This window comes from Manis pentadactyla, chromosome 3, assembly GCF_030020395.1.
Source record: "Manis pentadactyla isolate mManPen7 chromosome 3, mManPen7.hap1, whole genome shotgun sequence".
NCBI classification, from domain to species: Eukaryota; Metazoa; Chordata; class Mammalia; order Pholidota; family Manidae; genus Manis; species Manis pentadactyla.
The window spans coordinates 158995553-159020844 of NC_080021.1; the positions used below are offsets into that span (position 1 = coordinate 158995553).

At 42.0% G+C, this 25292-nt stretch overlaps 1 protein-coding gene across 5 annotated transcripts in view; it reads left to right on the forward strand.

Annotated features, from left to right (window-relative positions):
• RCL1 (RNA terminal phosphate cyclase like 1) overlaps positions 1-25292 on the forward strand; it is a 76046-nt gene that overhangs the window by 41402 nt on the left and 9352 nt on the right. For 2 of the 5 annotated variants that reach the window (XM_036928389.2, XM_036928388.2), the window contains exons 6-9: positions 10628-10753; positions 14526-14682; positions 18861-18964; positions 21355-21392. In XM_036928389.2, coding sequence (XP_036784284.1) covers positions 10628-10753; positions 14526-14682; positions 18861-18964; positions 21355-21361 — 394 coding nt within the window. In that variant the 3' untranslated portion in view covers positions 21362-21392. The remainder of the gene's footprint in view (positions 1-10627; positions 10754-14525; positions 14683-18860; positions 18965-21354; positions 21393-25292) is intronic. The other 3 variants (XM_057498639.1, XM_036928387.2, XM_057498641.1) reach the window with 2 other exon arrangements.

Below are 25292 nucleotides of genomic sequence, written 5' to 3' on the forward strand. Positions count from 1 at the left end.
GAGAGTCTTGTAGTTTTCAGAGTATGTCTTTCACCTGCTTGCTTAGGTTTATTTCCAGGTACTTCTTTTTAATGCAATTGTAAATGGAGTTGTTTCCTGATTTCTCTTTCTGCTCATTCATTGTTAGTATATAGGAATGTAACAGATTTCTGTGTGTTACTCTTGTATCCTGCAGCTTTTCTGAACTCAGATATTCTAGTAGTTTTTTTGGTGGATTCTTAAGGGTTTTCTATGTATACTATCATGTCATCTGCAAATAATGACAGTTTAACTTCTTCCTTGCCCATTTGGATTCCTTCTATCTCTTTGTGTTGTCTGATTGCTATGACTAGGACCACCAGTACTATGTTGAATAAAAGTAGTAAGAGTGGGCATCCTTGTCTCATTTCTGATCTTAGGGGAAAAGCTTTTAACTTTCTGCTACTAAGTACAATGTTGGCTATGGGTTTCTCTTACATGGCCTTTTGTTATGTTGGGGTATGTACTCATTGTGTTAAGAATTTATCATGAATAGATGTTGAGTTTTGTCAAATGCTTTTTCAGCATCTCTTGAGATGATTTGTGGTTTTTATCCTTTTTGTTAATGTGGTGTATGATATTGAGTGACTTATGAATATTGTACCATCCTTGCATCCCTGGAATAAATCCCACTTCATGATGTATGATCTATTTGATGTATTGAATTTGTTTGCTTATATTTTGTTGAGGATTTTTGCATCTCTTTCATCAGGGATATTGGTCTGTGATTTTCTTTTTTTATTGTGTCTTTGTCTGATTTTGTTACTTGAGTGATGCTGGCCTCATAGAATAAGTTTGGAAATATTCCCTTCTCTTTTACTTTTGGAATACTTTGAAAAGGGTGAGTGTTAGTTCTTCTTTAAATGTTTGTCAGAACTCAGCTGTGAAGCCTTCTGGACCTTAACTTTTGTTTTTTGGGGAGTTTTTTGATTACCAGTTTGATTCCATTGCTGTTAATTGGTTTGTTCAGATTTTATGTTTCTTCTTGGGTCAGTCTTGTAAGGTTGTATTTTTCTAAAAAGTTGTCCAATTTATTGGCATATAAACTTTTCATAGTATTCTCTAATAATTATTTGTATTTTTGCAGTATCCATTGTGATTATTCCTTTTTCGTTTCTGAGTCTGTTTATATGTGTGCACTCTCTTTTTTTCTTGATAAATCTGACTTGGGGTTTATCTGTTTTGTTTATTTTCTCAAAGAACTAGCTCCTGGTTTCACGGGTTCTATTGTTTTAGTCTTCTCAATTTTATTTATTTATACTCTGATCTTTATTATGTCCCTCCTTCTACTGACTTTGGGCCTCATTTGTTCTTCTTTTTCTAGTTTCATTAATTGTGATTTTAGACTGTTTATTTGGGATTGTTCTTTTTACTTGAGATAAGTCTGTATTGCTATGTACTTTCCTCTCAGAACTGCCTTTGCTGTTTCCCACAGATTTTGGGCTGTTGTGTTTTTGTTTTCATTTGTCTCCATGTAATGCTTTATTTTCTGTTTTAATGTATTTATTCAATCATTGATTATGTAAAAGCATGTTGCTAGCATCCATGTGTTTGTAGGTCTTCTTGTTTCCTTGGTGTAATTTATTTCTAGTTTCATGCCACTGTGGTCTGAGATGCTGTTTGATACAGTTTCAATCTTTTTGGATTTATTGAGGCTTTTGTAGCCTAGTATGTGATTTGTTCTGGAGAAAGTTCCATGTACAGTTGACAAAAATGTGTGTCCTGCTGGTTTTGGGTGGAGTGTTCTATAGATGCCTATTAAGTACACCTAATCTGATGCATTTTTCAGTGCCTCTGTTTCCATATTTTCTTTCTGGTTGATCTGTCTGTTGATGTGAGTGGTGTGTTAAAGTCTCCTAAAAAGAATGCATTGCATTCTATTTCTTCCTTTAATTCTGTTATTATTTGTTTCACATATTTAGGTGCTCCTATGTTGGGTGCTCAGATATTTATAATGGTTATATCCTCTTGTTGGACTGAGCCCTTTTATCATTATGTAATGTTCTTCTTTGGCTGTTGTTACATTTTATGTTTTGAAATCAATTTTGTCTGATATAAGTCCTGCTTCTCCTGCCTTTTCCTCCCTATTATTTGCATGGAATGTCTTTTTCTATCCCTTCACTTTGTCTGTGTATGTCTTTGGGTCTGAAGTCTCTTGAAGGTAGCATATAGATGGATCTTGTTTCCTTATCTATTCTGCCACTCTGTGTCTTTTGATTGGTTCATTTGTTGTATTTGCACTTAAGGTGATTATTGATAGAGATTACTTATTGCCATTTTATTAATTGTTTTCTGCTGTTTTTGTATCTCTTCTCTGTTCCTTTCTTCCTGTCTTATATTTTTCTCTGGTTATGGATAGTTTTCTTTAATGTAATTGGATTTGTTTGGCTTTTTAAAACTTACTTATTTTTTTGTGTGTATGTATTTATTGTAGGCTTTAGTTTTGTAGTTACCAAATGTTCAAGGATGGCTTCTTTACTATAGTAGTGTGTCTTATATTGGCTAATTACTCTATTTAAAACACAATCTAAAAATATAAAGGTACTTTTTTTCCCCTTCTTTTTCCTACCACATTATTCATATTAGATGTTATAATCTGCACTTTTTGTATATCCCTTGTCTGATTTTGTGTATAGTTGATTTTGCTTCTTTTGTTTTAATTTCATATTTACTTGGTCAACTGCATTTACTGTGGGTTTATTTTCCCTGGTGAAAGCTCTTTAGCCTTAAGGTCATTTCCATAATCCCTTTAACATATCATGCAATATTGGCATAGTGGTGGTGAATCCCTTCCACTTTTGTTTATCTGGAAATTGTTTAATTCTTGCTTTAAATTTAAATGATAATCATACTGAGTAAAGGATTCTTGCTTGGAGGTCCTTTTGTTTCAGTACATTAAATATGTCATGCCACTAAGAGTGTCTGTTGGTCTGCTATAGCCTGATGGGATTTTCTTTATAAGTAATCTTTTTTCTCTCTGACTGCTTTCAACACTCTCTCCTTACCCTTGGTCTTTTCCATTTTAATTTTTATATTTCTTGGTGTTGTCTTTCTGAGGTTCCTTTTGTTAGGGGATCTCTCCATTTCCATCACCCGAGTGTCTATTTCCTTTCCCAGATTGGTAAAGTTTTCAACAATTATTTCCTTAAAGAGACTTTCTATCCTTTTGTCTTCGTCTTCTCCTTCTGGTACCCCTATTATGTGAATATTGTTTCTTTTGGATTGGTTACACAGCTCTCTTATCATTCTTTCATTCCTAGAGATTTTTTTTTCTCTCTGTTCCTCAGCTTCTTTGTTTTCCTGTTCTGTAATTTCTATTTCATTTACTTCTCCTCTGCATAATCTAATTTACTTTTAAATCCCTCCATTGTATGTTTCATTTTTGAACTTGTATTTTTCAGCTCTGAATGACTCTTTTTCAGATTTTCTGTCTCTTTGTTGAAGTCCTCCTTAAGATCTTAAGTATTTTTCTGTAAATCTGTGAGCATGTTTATGATTGTTATTTTGGATAATTTATCAAGAAGATTGGTGGTCTCTGTTTCATTTAGCCCTTTTTCTGAGGTTCTGTCTTATAGTTTTGATTGGATCAAGTTTGGATCTATCTGCTCATTTTGTCAGGGATTCTGTGTTTTTTCCTGTGTCTCTGCTATGCTTTCTGGTCTAAGGAGTAATAGCTTTATGAAGAAGGTATGCTGTGGTGCTCAGAAGCTCAAGATTCTTTACTCTCTAGTGCCTGGTTCTGTTTTGTGCAGCCCCAGTTGGAGTGCTATGGGTGGGTTGCCTTCCTGCCTGGCTTCTGTTGTGGTCTGAGTCTGGGTGGGCAGTTTGCTTGAGCTGCTGCCTTTGTGATCAGCTCAGGAATCTCTGCTGAGCTTGCTGTGGTTAGGGCCGCTCTTTGCCTGACATGCAAATATAGGGGTGCTGCACGATTATGGGGTGTGCGGACTGATGTGCCATGGCTGGATGCCGCAGCACTGAGCTTGGACACCTGCAGGGGGTAAGGAGCTCTTGGAGCTGGCTCTTCCAGGCATCTCTCTGATTCGGCTGAAATGGAGCCAGGCAAGCTTGGAGAGTCTCCCTATGCTTCCAGGCAGCAAAATCAGATGCTGCCACTGGGCCAAGTGGGTTGCAGGCGCAGGGCAGTGCCTTGGGGCTGCCTTGTCAGCAAGGGGATGGAGCATCTGGGATCTTGGGAGTTCCTGAACTGTTGGGCTGAGGAAGGCCTGGGGAGTGTATCCTCCACTTGCCCTTTCTCTTGAGGAGAGAGTTCTGTCCAACCGTCATTACCTCTGGTACCCCTCCCACTGCTGGCAAGTCTTTCAAACTGTTGCCTCTGCTTTGGGTATCAGGACTGGCAAGTGTGCCTGCCCTCCACACTGGCTGGAGTCTCGACCTCCCAGAGTGTTCTGCCTGCCCCTGGTGTCCAGCCCCGATAATCTCCCGAACCCAGTGTAATGTGGGCTCACATCCCCAGAGCAGATCTCCAGAGCCAGGTATGTAGCACTCCGGGGCTCCTTCCCCCTCCCCGCTCTGTTCCTCTTTCTCTCACCTCTAGGCTGGTGTGGGGGGAGGGTTTGGGTCCCTCTCGATCCTGGCTCTGCTGCCTCACCCTTTCTCTTCCTCCTCAGGTGCAGGGGTGTCTGTTCTGCAGTCTTCAGGTTGTTTTCAGGTCTAGTTGCATTTGCCTCTTTTATGTGTTTTTGGTAGGAGTTTTCCACCTTGCCTTCCTATTCTGCCATCTTTCCACAAGCCCTTTTGTTTTATTTAAAGAAATTGCTACAGCCACCTCAACCTGCAGCAGCCACCACCCTGATCAGTCAGCAGCCATCAACCTAGAGGCAAGACTCTCCACCAGCAAAAAGGTTATGATTTGCTGAAAGTTCAGGTGATGGTTAGCATTTTTTAGCAACAAAGTATGTTTAAATTAAGGTAGGTACTTGCTTTTTTTAGACATAATATAGCTGCACATTTAGTAAACTACAATATATAATAACCATAACTTTTATATGCACTGAGGAGCAAAAACATTCATTTGACTCACTTCACTATGTGATACTTGCTTTATTATTGTGGTTCTGGAATTGAACCCACAGTATCTCTGTACTGTTGAATTCAGTTTGCTAATATTATTTGAAGATTTTTGAATCCATGTTAATTAGGGATAATTGCCTGTAGTTTTTTTTTTTTCTTATAGTGTCTTTGGCTTTGGTATCAGGGTAATGCTGGCCTTAAAAAATGAGTTTGGAAGTGTTCCCTCATCTGTATTTTGGAAGTTTAAGGATTGGTATCAGTTCTCTAAATGTTTTATAGAATTCACCAGTAAATTCATCTGATGAAGTCATCTGGTTCTGGGTTTTTCATTTTTGTTTCTCTCCACAAAAGGTTCTAATTTCCCTCTTGATTTCTTCTTTGACTCAATGTTTGTATAATAGTTTGTTAATTTTCATGTATTTTCCCATTTTCTTGATATTATTGATGTCTAGTTTCATTCCATTGTGCCTGGAAAAGATACTTGGGTGATTTCAGCCTTCTTAATTTATTAAGACTTGGTTTGTGTCTCCATGTGATCTTGGAGAATGTTCCATGTGTGCTTGAGTAGAATGGATATTCTGCTACTGTTGGGTGGAATATTCTGCATGTATCTATTAGTTCTATTTGGTTTATAGTATTTTTCAAGTCTGCTGTTGCCTTACTGATTTTCCTTCTGGATATTCTGTCCATTATTGAAAATGGGGTATGAAGTCTCCTATTATTACTGTATTACTGTCTGTTTCTCCATTCAGATCTGTTTATGTTTGCTTTATATATTTAGGTGCTCTGATGTTGAGTGCATATGCATTTATAATTGTTATACTTTTTTGTTGAATTGACCCTTTTATTTTTATATGATGATCTTCTTGCCTTGATACTGATGGCTGCTGACTGGTCAGGGTGGTGGTTGCTGATGGTTGGGGTGGCTGGGCAATTTCTTAAAATATGACAACAGTGAAGTTTGGTTCATCAATTGGCTCTTCCTTTCAGAAACAGTTTCTTTATAGAACTTCTTTCAGAATTGGAGCCAATCCTCTCACATTTTACCACTGCTTTATAACAATTTTAACAATCTTCACAGCATCTTCACCAGGAGTAGATTTCATCTCAAGAAACTACTTTCTTTGCTCATCTATAAGAAGCAGCTCCTCATCTGTTAAAGTTTATCATTACCACTAGCCGTTCAATCACATTTTCAGGCTCCACTTCTCGTTGAAGTTCTCTTGCTTTTATTACTGTATCTATAGTTAGAACACACCCATTATTTAAGCTTGCCATTTTATAGGAGTGTGGGTTGTGGTACCTTCAAACAGTTACAACAATAACATGAAAGATCACTGATCGCAAGTCACCATAACAAATATAGTAATAATGAGAAAGTGTGAAATACTATAAGAGTTATCAAAATGTAACAGAAACACAAAGTGAGCAAATGCTGTTGGAAAAATGGTGCCAACAAATTTGCTTGATGCGAGGTTGCCACAGACCTCCAATTTGCACAAAATGCAGTATCTGCAAAGTGTAGATAAAACAAGGCATGCCAGTGTTCTCTGATTCTGAGGAGGTAGAAACGGGTTATAGAGAAATGAAAATGTTGTGCGGATAGGCAGAGTTGTTTTTCTTTTAATGAAATATGGCTTTTCTGTTTGATCCATGTCAGTTACTTATACCTCAGCCTCAATCCTGTTAACATGTGCATTGTATTTCACCATATAAAGAACCCAAATTCAACCCTACTGATGGCCACCAAGTTATTTTCCAATTTTTGCTTTTGCTAAAAAATGCTATGGTTAATGACTTTGTACATGAGATCTATGTACTTTGAGGACTGTTTCAGTTTGTTTTTTCTCATTTGTTTCTTTGATACTGTCTTAGTAGTGAACTGTGCTTCAGATCCGTTCTCTGTTGTCTGGAATGTGATTTCCATCATGTGCTCTGTTTGTTTGACATTGTCTTGTGGAAACAACATGGGTTTCATGGAGGCTGTCAGTCTGGGCTGCACAGTGCTCTCTGTACTGGGTGTGCAGAAGCCCTGTGAGTAAGCCTTTGATGATGGCGCTGGGAAATGGGGAAACCTTGGGGCTTTTACAGAGGAGAACATGAAGGCTGAAAGAGCTTTGGTGCCCTAAACACCCAGGGTCTAACTTTCTTCCTCCCTGGCTTCTCTCTTCAGTGTCCTTCAAGCCTTCCCTATGTAAAATCTGAGCCAGGAGAACACTAGTGAGGTTCCCAAGCTCTTCCCCTTGTTTGAGGCTAAGGATACAACACAACATACCTGACTTATAGAGCCTTCCTCTCAACTCCCCAGGGAGGTTGACACAGTGTCCTTGCTCAGATTCCTGTCTGAAAACCAAACATTCCAGCTGCTGGGCAGCAGAACTGCCCATTTCACAAACACCTCAGAGGAATGTGGGTTTGAATTGAGATCACCTTTTAGCCACTTTTTGAGCCTGGGGAAAAGAGCCACCTTTGGAAATAGCTCTACCTGGCTTTGTGGTTTTTTACTTGTAAGGCTAGTTAACTGTTGGGCTGAGCTTGGAGATTTTACTCCCCAGAAAAGAGCCCTAGCCTATTCTCTTGTGCATGTGGATTTTAACTGAGTGCCTCCCACCCCAACACACACACATAATACATCTTTCCCCTCTCTGATTGCCTGGCCAGGGCGTGGGAGGGAGCTAATGTTGGTTCCTGCCAGCAGCTGTGACTGGACAGTGTGGTTACCTTTTATTTAATGCCACCTACTCTCATTCTCCGCCACCCCCCACCCCCCGCCACACACACACACACTGATGTGGGGAGGGAGGGGAAGAAAGGAGCACTCTGTTTTAGTTTTGTGGCACTGTCCCAGCAGTAGCTCATGATTTGGTAATAGGAGTTAAATGAAGAAGCTGGGGTAGAGGCAGAAGGTGGGGGTGAGTTGGAATTTGTGGGACCTGGTTTCCTTTCTCTGACTGTAGGGAAGGTACGTAAAGGATAAATATCTCAGCCTCTCGCTCTCCATACACACACACACACACTCACTCATACTCATTAGCTTTCTCTGATCTGGAATACCCGGGAAGGTGAAAGGTGGGAATTCCATATGGACTATAGCTATGAAATTGTCTCTTGAATATGAGTTCTTAATATGGTATTCATAAGTGGGCTTCAGAAAGTTATTGAAATTGTCTGCAGAACTCTGTATGCATGTTTCTTAAGGGAGAGTCCACAGGATCATCCAATTCTCAGAGGGGTCTCTGATTTCTGAAAAGACAAGAACCTCTGCTTTGGAATTTGGATCTTGGACTAACAGTAAGAAAAGCAATAGCTAACACTGGGCTCCTACCACACACCAGGCATCCCAAGTACTTTACGTAACACTGTTTCATTTGAGCCTATGCACCCTGGGAAGAGAGTGTCATGGCTATCCTTCTCTTACGGATGTGGAAGTGGAGGCACTGAGAACAGGCACCCAGAATGATGCTGTTGCTGGAGGTGGGATTTGAACACAAATATGTGATTCTAGAACTCTCAGCCATTCCTTGGTAGGGCCTCCACCCCACGCTAGGTGGCTCCACGGTGACTCTGGGATGTGGCTGACTTTAAGGCTCTTTTCTTTCTTCACTTCACTGCCTGGATTCTAGTACAGGCTTCCACTGCTCCTGAATCAGTAGTTTCCCACCTGGTGTCCATATCTCTGGAAGGGTGAAGGGAGGTTGTCTTTGTGAAGTCATATCTGTTTAGTTTTGAAGCTTAGTTCTGTGGCTAGCTGCTCTCAGTGTAAACCCTAGGACCAGGAGCCCATGGCCCTTGCCACGGGATTACTGTGGGCATAAAATAAGTTGGTAACATACCTAAAGGAACTTTGGGAGCCCCAGATGCTATGGAATTATGTGTCAGGATAGTGTCATCTGTCCTCTTCTGGAGAGAGTGGGCAGCCTCAGGCCTCAGAAGGACAGCACCCACCTGGTCCAAAGGGTATGAGACCCGGAACTGTTTGTCTAGGTTACCTGTGGTCAAAAGTACGTTCTGGACAGAGGAGGTGGTGATGTAACTGGGATTTGTGTGTGTATTGAAAAATCCCTCTTTGCTCTTTCCTCATTTTGGGGTTGTCCTTTGAGTCAAGTCAAATATTTATCGAGTATTTCTGAGTACAAAAGTAGTGTATGAGAGAGATGTGAGGGATACAAAAGCAGAGCCCCTTTCCTTATGGGATGTGTGGTTTCATTGGCGAGCAAAGACAGCGTGTGTCCTGAAGGGAGATGTCCGGTAAGTCCAAGTGGAGACCATGGTCGTGTGTTGGCTGCAGGGTTTCAGGTGAGAGAGAGGGACCTCTGGACTGGAAGAATGGAGTAAGGCAGTTCAGGTTGAAGAACTGGGACAGTTTGGGTGGATGGAGGAGGTGACGGTGCCAGGTTGGGGGGGAACAGTGAGCAGTCTGGTAGCAGGATCTGGCAGGGCCTGGAGTTACTGGGAGATTCTCACTCACATGAGGAAGATTGATCTTTTAGTGAAGTATTCAGGATGCATCAGAAAGGGGAACTAGATGCCAGTTAGATTCTTTGCACAGTGCGATGTAATTTTTGAACATTTGGACTGGAATGGACAGACCGTACACCTTGTTTTCCCTTTTGGATTTGCCACGTGGGTGGTGGGAAGGTCATATGTTGTCACTTCTCTGTTTCTTAGTCACTCATCCCAATGCAGCTGCCTCTTGACCATACATTGCACATTAAAAATGCTCAGTATGTATTTTTTATTTGATTCCTGGGGTTGAGGAATAGCAGTCTCTATAATAAAGTCTAATTTTAGGTAGTAGTTTCCACTTCCTTAAGCACCAGCCTGCTCACTTAGTTGCTGACTCCTTTCCTTTCTGGGGGTGCCCTGCTGTAAAAGTGCTGATGATTATTACTATGTGAAAGTTTTGGCCATGAGGGAGCAGTGATGAGAAGCCTGTAATTATCTACAGGTGGAGTAATTGATACTTAAATAATTGAAAATAGGTTCTGTAAGTTTAAAAAAAAAATGAACAAACTGTATAGATCTTTATAAATAGCAGCCACCGTGCTCTTTAGTAATTTTTTCTGCTTTTCTCTGTCCACAGACCCAGGGGGTAGATTGAGATTGGGCCAGTTCAGCCCTCACATGGTATCTGTTCTGGCTTTAGGATCTTAAGAGAAAGACTTGTTGGTTGCAGTCATGCGGTTGGTTGGAGAATGCTTCAAAGGAAGCCCGCCCGATGCCATACAGAGAAACAGTTGCCCTCACTTGTTCCAAAATTGAGTTGAACCATTTCTAGGGGAGCAGGGTTGGGAACTTTTATTCTATGCTTTTTAACTTTCTATATTTTTTGCGTTTTTCACCATGAGCCTTTCATACAAATAATATAAAGATTATGTAATAATACAATAATAACAAATAAAAATAATAACAAATTGAGTGATGGCACTGTAAAATTAAGTAATGAAATACAGTTGGAAAATAGAATGGCATTAGAAGTCCCAGTTTCTCACAGTTCCACAAGCACTCACTAGCTTTGTAACTGACTCTTTCCATTCTGGAGTCCGAGCAGAACAGCACCCTTAACTCTGGGTTGCAGCTACTCTGTGCGTGTATCTCCTCAGATGGCAAACCGGATTGTGGATTCTGCAAGGAGCATCCTCAACAAGCTTATCCCTGATATCTATATTTACACAGACCACATGAAAGGAGTCAGCTCTGGGAAGTAAGTGTCTGTGAAGTTTTGGAGCCTAATTTCACAGCTACCCCGGCCTTTTTCATACTCCCGTGGTGATTGATGTGGAAGCTGTCAGCTCTGAGGTTGGGCAGCTAGAGGAAGAAAGGTTTCAGATTTAATTTTCTTCTGACTTACTGCCATTGTCACCGAAGGCATCTTTTGAGTGCCTGTAACATGGGAAGCATCACAGTGCCCAGTGCTGGGAGGTTAAGAGTTCAGACCCTAGCCTAGGGGAGCTCAAACCCAGCTATTAATAAATAGTGCTGCAAGCTTCGAATCCCATCTGACCCTGTTTCCACAAAAAATTACAGTAAATAAGTTCTTCTGCCCTGAATAAATAGTTTGGGGAAAAAGTCCTTTGTTGGTCTGAGTGCCAGTAGGCTTCCCTGCATCAGGGGGAACAACACCCCTGCGGCCAAGGAAGGTTGTTACTGCAGATGTGAATCTCGTTAGCTAAAGCCTTTGTGGAAAACCTCACCCAAAATGAAAAATTAATGATGATCTGTTATGAAAGTTTGTGATTTAGGCTTTGATTGTATATTTAGAAACCAGTAAGTTAGGGAAGAAATTAAAAACTAATTTTTTTATGTGAAAATGTTAAGCATACAGAAAAGTTAAAAGAATAGCACAATGAACACCTGTGTATTCCTACTATTCAAGAGTTAACAATGAGTATTCTGCCAAATTGTATGTGGGTTTTCTTTGTTTTTGTTTTTGCTGAACAATTTCAATGTGAATAATGGTATCACTGCACTTTGAATCTTATGTTTTCAGATTGTGTCTCCTAAAAATAACATCAGAGATTGACTGTTACGGGTTAAGAAATCAATTTTTTTTTAAGTAGTGCCACAGCTCTTTGTTTTTCATAGCTCTTCCACCTGAGCTGTCTTATTAACTTCTCCAGTAGAAGGAAAAGGAGAGCAAAGGAGGGGGTGAGAGTTTGACCTTCCTGAGGTACAAGGAAAAGAGGAAGGTGATTTCAGAAGTACAGGTGGCTCATAGTCCAAAGCAACAGAAGTCGTGGTGTCAGAGGTTAGAGAGTTGGGAAAGGATTTGTGTGCAAAGTTGGCCCTTTTCTGAGAGTTGGAAAGGTCAGTGATGGTCCCAAACCTTTGGTATATTGCTCAAATATCATCAGTGTTTTCCTAATTCATACTGTGGGAGTGATAATGCCTGCATTCCTAGGTTACTATAAAATAAAGATTAAATGGTCACGTATGTAAGCCACTAAAACAGTGCCTGGAACATAGTAGATCCTATGGAAGTGGTAACTGCTAATGCTATTCTTCCCTTTCTCTCACTTGGCCACAGTTCTGGAATTGTGTGTCAGCTCCTCCCTGGGCAGAGGGGCTTACAGAGGGATGGGGAGGGTAGGCAGCAGCAGCCCGAGTGGCCTGAGCTTGCTGGTGCCTTCTCTGTCTGGCCTCTCGCTGTGCCAAAGGGCCATGCCGCCCCCACCTGTAGTATGGCTTTGTATGAGGCCGTCGACTCAGGTGACCCTAATGTGTGGACTGGTCTCATATTGCTAATGGTGAGTAGGAAGCTCACATGTGGATCAAGATGTAGGCCTGATATAGGCTCATAGGTCAACTCCAAATTCCACTTAAAAAATTCATATATAGCCAATGGATGATGGTAGGTTTGTGTTACCTTTCTGGATCTCAAGTTACAGATAACAAACCATGCTTTTCCTTCTCTGTTAAGAAATTGTAAAGTCATGGGTGGGTATTTTCCTTTTCTAATTCAGTGGAGTAATCACGTAAGTTAGGCTCATTGAAGTCTTGGAGTGAGAGTTTATGTTGTGGCCGTGACCTGGAAACTGAGGGGGCCTGCAGCTCCTGGTGGCCCGTGTCAGTTGTTGGCCAGTGTGCACATTTGTCCAGTGTGGTCTCACTTTGATTCTCATAGTCATGACATTTTTTAAAAATCTAGTATTACCCACTAGGAAGTTTTGGAGGCTGTCATTTGCAAACTGTACTAATTGTACATCTTCAGTGAGTTTACCTGGTGACCAGCTGCGTTGTCAGCATAACTGGAACTAGGCCTGATAACACACACATCCCAACTTGGTGGGAGGAAATAGTAGTAATGCACAAAGAGCTTAGTATGTTACCATGTTCTTTGTGTTCTGTAAAACAAATATAATGTTAAATGGAACAATCTTGATTAAATTTAAAGTTGATTGTATTAACAAGTACATGCACCCCAAAAGTTTCCCATGGATGGAAAAATCTGGAAGTTCTTGGGAAATGCAGGTAAGTGGGTTAAAGCAGTGGTGGTAGCTTTTCTTCTAGCTCTCTCCCTGCCCTCCACTCTCTCTGCTCTTCATTTTTGCTGCCACCAGCCCTGCTGCGGGGCTGAATGCCCCCTCCCTCCTCCTGGTCAAGTGATTTAAAGGCAACTTGAGATTGTGCTAAAATAAAATGTCCCATGATGATGGCTGGGTGTCACCGTGCTAGATTGTTAGGCATGACTCAGAGGACCCCAGAACTTTGTTTGCACTGCACCCCCTTCCCTTGGCAGGTGTTACTACCCTTGGCTGCACAGACAATCAAAATGTTTTAAAGAAATTAAGAACTGACCAGTATAGTTACTCCCTACAGTGAGACCACATAGTGCATTTTAAACATTATTAATTTTAAACATAGTTTTTCTGAAAGAAATGTTTTGACTAGTTTTGTACTGGACCCACAGAAAGTACTTCACAAACATGTGTTGAATTGTGTTAAAGGAGGCAGGTCTGTATTGTTTTGCACGTGGAATGGACTGCTGGGAAGTACGTATTTGTTTAAAAGGCACTCGGCAAAATAGAGGGGAAATGTCAGATCTGGAAATTTTGTGGAGAGGTGCTTGTTTTTATTGTCTGTGAAGTGATTTTGTTCTGTGTCTGAGTGCTTGTCTCTCAGCTCTATGAGAGTAGAAACTCTTGTGTTGACTGCGGTGCCCCGGGTCCTGGCCGTAGACGCTTTTCCCAAATGTTTGTCCGACGTGTGAGTGAATGAGTCGGCTGTAGTCAAGGAGGGTGTGAGGGTCCGCCGGTTGGCTGGCAGAAACGCAGTGGGAGAGAACATAGTGCCAGCTCATTGATTATTGAATTCTGAATTAGGGATGTCACTTGGGGACAAAAACATGCAGGTGTGCCTTCTCAGGGCCCTTTCTGGCTTGTGTGGTATTTTTCATTACAGAGGAGCAGCCTGATGTTTTCAAGAGCTGTGATGAGGTAGGTGGTCTCCAGACCACTTATACCTGCTGGACTGGGTGTGAGGGCTGAATGAGTGCTGTGCCGGAAAACTTGGGTGGGCTTTGGGGTCTGGAAGGCTCCAAAATGCATCCCAGTCACTTTTCTAGCCATGTGGACTTGGTGGATTTGACCTTAACTTGTCCACTTCCTCATTTATAAAATGGAAATGGTAATATTTACATCTCTGCAGAGCTGTAGTGTCAAAGCCCCTGGCTCAGTATCTGGTAGCCCTTATTAATGTTACTATATATGCTGGCCATTACAGACTCACAGGAGGGTCTTGTACAGTGTAGGAGGCCAATAGGAAAAGCAGTGCAGACTTGCAACTCCTCTGGTTCTGCCATGTGTGCCCTCACTAAGTTGTATATATTTCTAGTAGAAGCTGGGAGGAGCCCTAATAAGGCCAATGTAACCAGGTGAAACACCATTAAAAAGATTTGTATTTTCTTTCCTTTTGCTGGTGAATGTGAACCCTCCACTTCATTGACCCCACTCAGTGTTTGTCCTTTGACTTCCCAGGTCTCCAGGCTTTGGGTTGTCACTGGTCGCTGAGACCACCAATGGCACCTTCCTCAGTGCGGAGCTGGCCTCCAATCCCCAGGGCCAGGGAGAAGCTGTGCTTCCAGAGGACCTCGGCAGGGACTGTGCCAGGCTGCTGCTCGAAGAAGTCTACAGGGTATGTCGTCAGCCTCTGCAGGTCTGGGAGAGGAGCCATCAGGAAGCAGTTCATTGATTGTCATTCTTAATAACTTTCTTCTCTTCCAAGGTCTTAAGTCAAGGAGTTAACCTCTTCCTATTAAACAGTTTAGCATTGACTAGTTTAATGGATTGGCTAAACTAGTCAGTGAATAGTTTAGCTGCACTGATTTCGTACACAGAGCAGGAAAAGTTTCATGGTGGGGAGTGGAAAGAACTGGAACAGAGTCTACAGGGAGAGGAAGTGAAAAATGAAGCAGGTTAGGTTGGGACAGGCCAGTTGAAGAGCACATGCCACCCCAACCAAAGCAGATACTGTCTCTCAGCTCCCTGTCATTGCTATTGGGTCACAGGGGGCTCATTGTTTTCAGAATTTTCAAGAGAAGCTGGGAATCTGGATTTGCAGTGACAATTAATTCAGATAGAAATGATGACAACAGGCTAGATTTTGCAGTGTACTTTAGAGCACAGAAGACTGTCTGGGGAAGGCAGGCCTGTAGGGAGCAGGGTAAGGGTTTGGAAAGATGAGAACATAGAACAAAGAGCAATAGGATCCTGGAGACAAGACCTCAGCTATTGCTGTTTTGCTTCTGCAGCTCTGCTGGCAGAACACAGCTCAGACCACCTGTCCTCTCAGTTGACATATTTTGTGTGGATCCATTAGAGCAACATGCACTTAGGCACACACACACTTTTACTGTTTCACAAAGTAATTGAGGGGACCTAAAAATATCAAGGAAGGAATTGGGAGGGAAGGAAAGATGGCAGGAGAAATGAGGCGAAGCTACCTGAAAATACATTCTGTGAGATCCTATGTATTTGGTTAGAAGAGAGTCACAAATCTGGCTCCAAGATCTCTGTTATTTTGCACTCTCTCTCACCTTAGGTTCCACATTAGGTAGGAAACCTTTTCCATGATGTGTGGAATCCAGTTCAGGCTCTGAGGGTTGGTCATTTCTCTGCAGTGTGTTAGGCCCCAGATTCTTGAACTGAGCACTAACAAGAACTTTTCTCTGGGTGCTTTGCGATTGGACGGTGTACAATGTTTCTGAATTGTCTTTTTTTTTCAGCTAAAGAACTGAAGAGCCTTTTACATCTTTGTTTATCTGTGTGTTTATTCTCAGTTAGTAGACATCTCTGTGGTTCTTTCCTGAAGTTGCCAAGAAAGTTTTGCCCTGTTGATAGTAACAAAAATCACGAGAGCCTAGTGCAATAAAAGCAGTAAGGCAGGTACACTGGTGATTTTATTTTTCTTTTAATTTTCCTTTTGTCTCTGTAATTTATTAATCACTGTGGTAGGGTGATGCCTGGGTCATGGGTATTGATCCCTGCACAGACCTTACTAAGGAGAACAGCTCATTAACACAGTCTACTCCTCAGAGCCAAGTTAGCCTTCTTGAAAATATCTCATTGCTCACAAGGTGGAACGAGTAGGAATGAACTGTTTCATAGTTAATTAAAATTTCCAGCTCTCAGATGGCATTATTTAATGTCTAATAGTAGACAAAGAATCTGTCATTTTGTCTTTAGTAGAGTGACTGCATCCCCTTTACTCACCATTCAGCTAGCAAATGGTGTAGGAGGGAAATAGCCTATCAAATGAAATCATCCTGGAGGAGGAAGTATCTTCTCACATTCTTGTGTGGTCAAGATCTGGCCTCAGCTTTTTTGACGTTAGGTCAGCCAGATGTTTGATGCAGAATTTTGTGATTTTTGGTAGATCAGTAGTAACTAAAAGTTGGAAGTAAATGATCAAAGGTTTGTCCTCCTACTTACTTAGTTCAGGAACTTTGTCATATAGACATTTGTGAGGAAAGAATGTGTGTGTGATAACGTGTATCCCTAAAACCCCTGTTGGCTTGTGCAGGTGTCCCTTCCTTGTGCCTTGGTGGCTGGTGGGCCCTGTCTCTGACTGTGGGGGACACTTCCTTCTCTTCCCAGTAGGCCTGGGGGAAGTGAAAGCCTGGCACTGCAGATTAAATAGCCCAGTGGGAGCCCACAGGCACAGCTGGGGGGCCAAAAACCCCACCAAAAAGACGCTATAAAAAGCCTCTTAGCCTATAAGAGAGGCCTTCTTTGTTCTGCTCGCAACAGAGAGGTCCCTCTCAGGTTTGGCAATAAACCTGCTTGGACTGTTGAGTTCGTGTCCCTTCTTTTCTTTTTACTTTCCACCTCCCTCTCCAATGTTCTCTTCGGTCTAAATCTCCCCCTAAAATACTAATCTGATCTTTTCACTCCTGTTCTGAGACCTTTCCTAGTTCTTCACTTTCCAAACATGAAGTCCAAACCCTTGACCCAGTTAGAAAAGCCCTCCCTCAATCTGCCTGCCCTACTGCACCTGCTCCCTACAGGTTATGTACCTCTTCTCCAGACAGCATGCAGCCACTTTCAGGCTGGCCTCCTGGCTGTTTCTCGTTGGCCCTGGGCCATTTTTTCCCCTGTCTTCCTGCTCTTTCTCCCCCTTTGAACTCTGTTCAGCCCTCCAGAGCCAGCTCAAGTCCCCACCTTCCCAAAGCCGCCTTTGGTGCCATGTGAGTGACGACCCCTTCCCCCCGTCCACCTTGGTGGTCCCAGTGCCCACTGTTCTCATGTGCTACATAGCTTTAGCTCCACCTTGAATTCTTTCTGGTTCCTGCTCATATCTCATCCTTGCAGTGAGGTTGAAGCCACTCAGCACAAGGATTGCATCCTCGGCGGTGCGGTTGGCTCCACCACCCCCTCTGTGGGATTCTATACATAGACCCTAACATATTTACTGCACTAAAATATCAGTCCAACACACACAAAAAATCAGTGAGAATGGTAGAATAGTAACATAATGACAGGAGACAGATACTGAAGAGAAAATTTTACTCAACTTTATGAAAGGGGGCAAGTTCTGTAAACGGAATTTGTTTTGTTGGTTCATATTTTCATGGGTCAGCACTTGCTTTTTGGATGGAAATACATATGCTGTAGTTCTTCTTGTCCTAACACTTGCTAAGGGAGATAAATGCTGTCCTTTATATTAACTCAGGAAGTTTGGGAAGAACAGTAGATTTTTCATAAAGGCTAGCAGGAGGATAAACCCTCTTATTTTCCTACTCACATTGCCATGAATTAAGTCTGACAGTAGAGAATGAATGTCTGCTCCTGGGAATTGATTTTTTTTCACTGTGCTACCTGCATTGAAAAAGCAGAGAGGGGCACCCACATGAACAGCTGCAGGGGACTGCCTCTTCCATTCAGTCTGGGAGACTAGCTTTGGACAGTGACGTGCCATTGTTAGAAACTGGGCTTCTTCTTGTGACATGCAAAGTACATAGAAATTCAGGGTCATCCTGTTTTCACATGTATAATAGCAGTTTGAATTATTTCCCATAAAGTTATCCTAGAAAGAATGATCAGAAATAAAGACATTTTTAAAAGGCACAAATGTAAACAACAGTAATGCAGGCAATTGATAGAAGCAAAACGGCTGAAATGGTTGAGAAGTGCAAGAATGAAAGAAGAAAGGCAACCAAAGCAGTGTACTTCAGGAGAAAGTTGTTGAAAAGAATTCTGTTCTGTTTATTAATTTGGAAGAAAAGGAAGGAAAGGGGAGGGAGAAATAATGTATAAGTAGTAAGAACAGAGGAAGAGACCAGTACCACATGGCAAGTTGTTTCTGAATGCAGTTGACTAAATGGTATGGGTAAGGCCTTTGAAAGATAAAGGTCCTTTCATGTCAGATTGACTGTGGTGTTCTGTTGCAGATTAAATAAATAGAAGTGGCACTCACTTACTCTTACTCACTTACCTATGCATTTCCTAGAACCGATTATGCCTTTTTGCTTCTGTATCCTGATGCTGCTTTAATTATGAGGGGAAAATTTTATTTTTCACTAGATAGATCTCAGGAAACTTGAATGTCTATTCATTCTGTTGGTCTCAGCTATTACAATTGTTTTGAATGATCATTAGTTTAACCCCCTAATGTTAGTTGATTACTCTTGAAAGTTAGTTAGAATTACTCTTAAAAGACCCATGCTCTGTTTTATTATTGCTTGGACTTTGTAATCTGCTCTTCAGTGGTTCTGATATTCTGGGCATCTGTGGTTATTTTTTTCCTACAGTTTTATTGGTTTTCTATTTTCTGGTTGGTACAATGATTAATCTTTGAAGTGTGTATGTTTACAGGGTGGATGTGTGGACTCAACCAACCAGAGCCTGGCTCTATTGCTCATGACCCTTGGACAGCAGGATGTTTCCAAAGTCCTTCTAGGACCACTTTCTCCCTACACGTGAGTTATTTTCTTTCACCTCCCATTACACTGTCCAGTTTAATCTTCCAGCTGCACAGAGCGACAAAGTGGTGTGCCATGCACAGCCTATCACTGTGAACGCCTGCTTGTGCTGGTGCCTAAATGAGCTCGAGGTTGTTGCTCTTTACCTGTTGTTCAACAAGGACTTTGCCTTCCATCATTCCCTGTGGTTTCCTCATTCCCATATCACTAAGGCTATATGCTACATACTGGACAGTTCTTTTGTCTGTGCATTAGATTTCGTTCCCATTTTTGAGATAAACTCCTGGTCCCATTAGAGCTTGGGTTTTGTTGTTAGTTTTTTAATCCCTCTTTTTCTCTAGCTGTGGCAAAAAGGACTGTCTTTTTGCCCAAGATGGTAGGGTAGGAGCTGGCTGGAAAGGTGACAGAGGAGGCAAAGTCCACGGTAATGTTACTGAACGGTAGGGAAATTGTAGACATTAGTTCCAGGCCATTGGATATTATCAGAAGTTGACTGCTGAGGTTTTAAAGCTGGCACTCTCCAAAAATAACACCTCATCGGAAGACTTGAATTATAAACAGCACAGTGAGAGGAGCAATAACCATTGATAGTAAATGAGGTTGCTGTAATCGCCCTGTTGGGCATTAGCATTATGTGTGTGTGTGTGTGTGTGTGTGTGTGTGTGTTGGGAGTGGGGAGGGTGGGGGGTTGAGCACATGTGCTTACATACTTGAGAACATTATGTGGCCATCTGTGGGTGGGGAGTAGGGGTGAATGGACCTTATGTGGGAGGATTATTCAGGTAGATGTGAGACTGAACTGTCCTTTTTCGGTTATCATGGTACCGATGCTGTATATCTGAAAGGTACAGTACTGTGATAACTGAAGAATGGTGGTGCCATCACATTGAGAATGGGGCAAGCACTGCCAAAGGGCAGTGTGCCATCGGACCGGGGCTTGAAGGGCATGGAGACCAGGAGCTTGAAGGAGATCCTTTTGGAGGCTTTTTAAGTTTTTTGAGTTGTTGATGGGAGGTGTTTTTGGAACAAGGAAATAGAAGAGAATACATTCTGTTAGTTGTGGGGTAAGACTGATAAGCAAGAAACTGGTGGGGACCACATTATCTCCTGATAACTTGTGTGAAGTATTTCACAGGACAGGAAACCTGAAATTGAGGAATCAACATTGCTAAAGTAGACTTCACAGTTAAGGCTCTCAGAGATGAGGTAAGGTCTTGGGAGTACAACTTCTTGAGTGCAGAGATTCGCTTCCCCTAGAGTTTGCTGAAAACAGCTGGTAGCTCTGTGACTGCCACGGTCCCCTTCAGCGTTTAGCCGGCCTTCTGCTGCTGCTCTCCTAGCCTCTGCTTCAGAGCAGTGGAAGGCCTGACTGCTTATGCAGCATGAGGCGGTGTCTGGAAATGTGTGTGGTAGTGGGGCATGGGGTTTGGCAGAACATTATGTGAAAAATGGAGTGTATCTTATTTTTTCTTGACACTTTTTTTGGTTGCTTTTGGAGACTTTTTTTTTTTTTTTTCCAGTTTGGCTACAGGGCCTTTATAATCTTTCCAAGTCAGCAGCCCCTGTGGAGATGGTCAAGATGTGACTGGACATTTTTTTAAAGTTTCTCCTCGACACACCCCCTCACCAAACATTAATTGCAGTGTCTTGTCTCCCAGAAACTTTTCTAAAATTACAACATCTCCTGGGAAAACAAATGGTCTGCTCTGAATGAAGCTTTACAGGAGTGGGACAGATTGCAAAATTATATTGTGAGGCTCAGGGCTGGAGCTTGCAGGACACTCCTCCTGTGGATTATCTGGCTCCCAGGGCTTCATGCAAGAGGGGCTGCCCTGCAGTGGGCAGGGGCAGCTGACCCTCTTTTTGGTAAACTAGTACGAATGTGGGGGTCATGGCGTTTATTTTTGAAAGCTCTATCTGTTTGGGAACCTAAGTGATGAAGGGCAAAGGTGGTAAGAAATATACATCCTTCAGGAGCCAGACAGGCAAAGCTAACATCATATTTGTGTGTATAATTAAGGGTGAAAAAGGGACAGAATCCAAGCAGGACAATCATAGTGGGGCAAACAGTTTATTCTAATGGAATTCAAGAGCTTTGGAGCCCAAACTATCACACTTACTTTTATGTGCAATTAAAGTCATAAAAATATGTTTCCTGAAACCTCAGATTTCTAACAAAAACCAGAAGTAAGATCCTTCTTGGCTTAAAGAAATGTGTGTATTATGGCAGTTTGTACACTCTGATTTATATAAACAGCTTTTCAAATGTGTGTTTATAAAGCCCTAGAATTAAGGATTATGTCTTTTCTTGCAATGTTGCTTTCAAACCCTTTCTGGAAAATAAGGCTCTATGTTCTTCCTTTCTCTCATCTTTCCTCCATCTTCAGGAGATAGCTGTCAGTGGTTTTTTGTGTTACTTGAGAAGGTAAGCCTACATGTATGAAATTCTTGGGGAAGACCAGAGAGATTTTTTTTTTCAGTAGAATTAAATATTATTGGATAACATGGCCAGAATGTGGGGAATCTATGTGTGTGTGATTTGTTGAGTTTTAGGTGGTTTGCAGTTGGTAACAGTGGTTCCGCCTCCCCCTCAAAAAGTTAAATTTCAGGCATATGAAAAGGTGCTCCACATTGCTAATCATCAGAGAAAGGCTAATAAAACCAAAATGAGGTATCACTTCACACCAGTTAGGATGGCCACCATCCAAAAGACAAACAACAACAAATGTTGGCGAGGATGTGGAGAAAGGGGAACCCTCCTACACTGCTGGTGGGAATGTAAATTAGTTCAACCATTGTGGAAAGCAGTATGGAGGTACCTCAAAAAACGCAAAATAGAAATACCATTTGACCCAGGAATTCCACTCCTAGGAATTTACCCTAAGAATGCAGCAGCCCAGTTTGAAAAAGACATATGCACCCCTATGTTTATCACAGCACTATTTACAATAGCCAAGAAATGGAAGCAACCTAAGTGTCCATCAGTAGATGAATGGATAAAGAAGATGTGGTACATATACACAATGGAGTATTATTCAGCCATAAGAAGAAAACAAATCCTACCATTTGCAACAACATGGATGGAGTTAGAGGGTATTATGCTCAGTGAAATAAGCCAGGCGGAAAAAGACAAGTATCAAATGATCTCACTCATCTGTGGCATATAAGAACAAAGAAAAAAACTGAAGGAACAAAATAGCAGCAGACTCATAGAACCCAAGAATGGACTAACAGTTACCAAAGGGAAAGGAACTGGGGAGGATGGGTGGGAAGGGAGGGATATGGGAGAAGAAGGCACATTACGATTAACAGACATAATGTGGGGGGAGGGACACAGGGAAGGCTGTACAACATAGAGAAGACAAATAGTGACTCTATAGCATCTTACTACACTGATGGATAGTGACTGTAATGGGGTATGTGGTGGGGACTTGATAATGGGGGGAATCTAGTAACCATAATGTTGCTCATGTAGTTGTAGATTAATGATACTGGAAAAAAAAAAGGTTAATTTCAAATTAGGGAAGACTTGTACTTTATTTAAAAGTAGGGTAAACAGCAAGAAAAATATGTATTAAGAGCTTCTTAACTAGCACTTTCAGAAAGTGTTTGATCAGAGAGTGTGGATAGTGCACTGTCTGTATCCTGCCAGTGCCCAGCTCACTAACCTGTCCAGGTACCAGTTCTGCCTCAATCCTGGAACTCTGGGAGACCAGGGACAAGGTATTTAGCACCTCTGAGCTTCCATCTCACCGCATCATGGGTTTGTGGGAATGGAGGTAGGCGTCACTGAGGTCAGGGCCTTTGTGTGTCAGCAGCGCAATGCACCTGCCAGAGCCCAGCCAGGCAGAGGTTCTTGCCTGGATGCCTCCTGGATCTGGGAAGTATGGCCTCCCATTAAGGTCACTTTGAACACCAGGACGGCTAGTAAACTTGCTTTGCATGATCTCAAGCTTGAGTCATTATAAATTTTCTGCTCAGCTATCTCTAAATCTATATCCCATTTATTTTAAAATGTATGATTAACTTCTGTGATACCAAACCACACATCTTATTTACTGTTCCCCAAAATTCTGTCAGGTAGGTGTTTATTTAACAGATAGTCATAGTATTTACTATTGGCTGAATGTTGCTTTAAGCACTTTACAGATATGAACTCATTCAGTTTTCACAATAACCTTATGAGGGTGATAAAGGCAGGTGCTCTTATGTGCTCTGTTTTAGAGGTGAGGGTACTGAGGCACAAGGAGTTTTATCCTCATGCTCAGGGTCACATGTCAGCAAGTGGGCTTCAGACCCAGACAGTCTCATCCAGAGTCCATGTCTCCCTGACCCACTGTGCTCTTATGTAAGAGCTGGAATTCCATCCATATTATTGGACTCCAGGCACCTCTCTGCCTCAGGCAGGATGCCGTGCTACATCTTTTCCGAGTCCTCGTTTCAAATTCTGCTGTAAAGTGATCTCCTTCTATCTTTAGTTGGAAGTCTAAAATAAACCATGCCACTTTGTTTTTTTTCTAACTTTAACAAATGACCTCTTCGCACTACTTGTGAAGTACTAGGGGGTGAGAGCCCAGCGTCCTTGTTGAACACTGACTGATCGGGGCTCACCCAGTATGAAGCATAGCAGTGTGAGGATCAAATGTGACAGTGCCTGGGGAAATGGGGAACTGTTGGCCAAGCCTCCCATCATTTGGGCATAGTCGCTTAACTGATCTCTGTGAGCTAGCACAATACTATTCCACCTTACATTTGGGAAGTGCTTTAAATACTGCAGAGCTTTGCCACCTTTACTGTGCTGTTTGAGTCCCAGAACATATTTGGTATATGGTAAAAATAAGTGATACCTTTACTTTTCAGATGAAAAACCTGACCTGTGCTCCAAGAGTAAAGTTGGTAAATTATAAAGTTATAAAGGCAGCAGGAAGCAAAGCTAGGCTGGGGGGAGACATGGGTCCCAGGCCAAGCTTGGCCCAGAATTCACTGTAAGTAGTAGGAATAATCAACCCTTTAGAAATACACAGGAAAAATGTTCATTTGTGGAACAGAGGCCAAGGGGCTTTGGGAAAGCTGCTATTTGGCAGAAAAAACATCGCCAATGTATTTTTAAAAAGCTGCTGTGTAATGACTACAGGGGGCTCTGTTGAGCAGATTCTCTTCTCATCCCCAGATCTTTCCCTTCAACTTGTAGAGTAACTCCTTAGACCTGAGAAGTAGGTAACCCCAATATTTAACTGGCTAGGTGGAGCAGAAGGCAGGACCCTCTGTGGTGGTTTATATCTGTGGAGCTACCAGAGTGGCATCCAAGATTGCACTCTCTACCAAGCTTCAGAAAGGGTGCCGGATGAGAGGACCTATATCCAAAGAGCAGACTGGACAACCTGGCAAGTTATGGGCAGTTGGAATTCAGTGGGCAGATAATTGTGAGCCCAGTGGCCTTCACGTGTTGACCAACAGTGGTAGTAGGAATAATCAACCCTTTAGAAATACACAGGAAAAAAGATATATATGATCTAGAGTTCTTTGAATCCCCGCCTGTCATTTAGACTTGAAGCTTTCATAGAAAAGTGATTGCTGTTTTTGGTTTTTGTTTGTTTTATTGTCTGAAAACAATTTTTTTTTGGAAAAAAAAAGCTCACTGCAGATGTAGTTCTCTAAGTCAGGAGTTCAAATCCTTCACACAGGAGTTGTATAGAACCAGTTACCTAAAATACTTAGTCTGAAACCCTGCCACTTACACCAAGCGGGCAGAGTCATCTGTTGAGGAGGGAGTTGCCCTCAGCATGCCATGGGTCTCTCTTTTGCCTGACTTGTGTGGCCGTGTGGTGTCTGGGAAGTGTGGACCTACATTGTGGGAGAGTACTGGAAGAGAAGGAGAGGGAAGCATTCTGCACTTAGGTGGTGGTGCCTCCTGGGGCCTGTGTGCAGCTGTAGCCAGGAGAGCTGGGGGGCTGCGAAGGGTGTGGATCAGCTCCAGACGTGACTTTGTTCAACCGCAAGTAGATCTGGACAGGTTTATTTTCCATTTTCTTAAAGGAGACTGTTAGAATTTAATATCGTCTGTGGTTATTTCTCAGTCTCTGAGCATGTTTGCTTTTTGATATCCCAGCTATAGGAGACAGAGAACAGGGCTGGTGGTGGGAGAACATTCTGAATCATACCTCCATCCAGTCCCTTTATACAGTCTTCTTCAGACAGGCTGAGGGGCTGGCAGAACATCATGTAAAAGTATAACTGACTTTGCTTTTTCTAACTATTCCAAAGGCTACAAATAGCAGAAAACTGCAAATATGTAGGCCTGTACACTCACCCCTGTGTTTCTCCC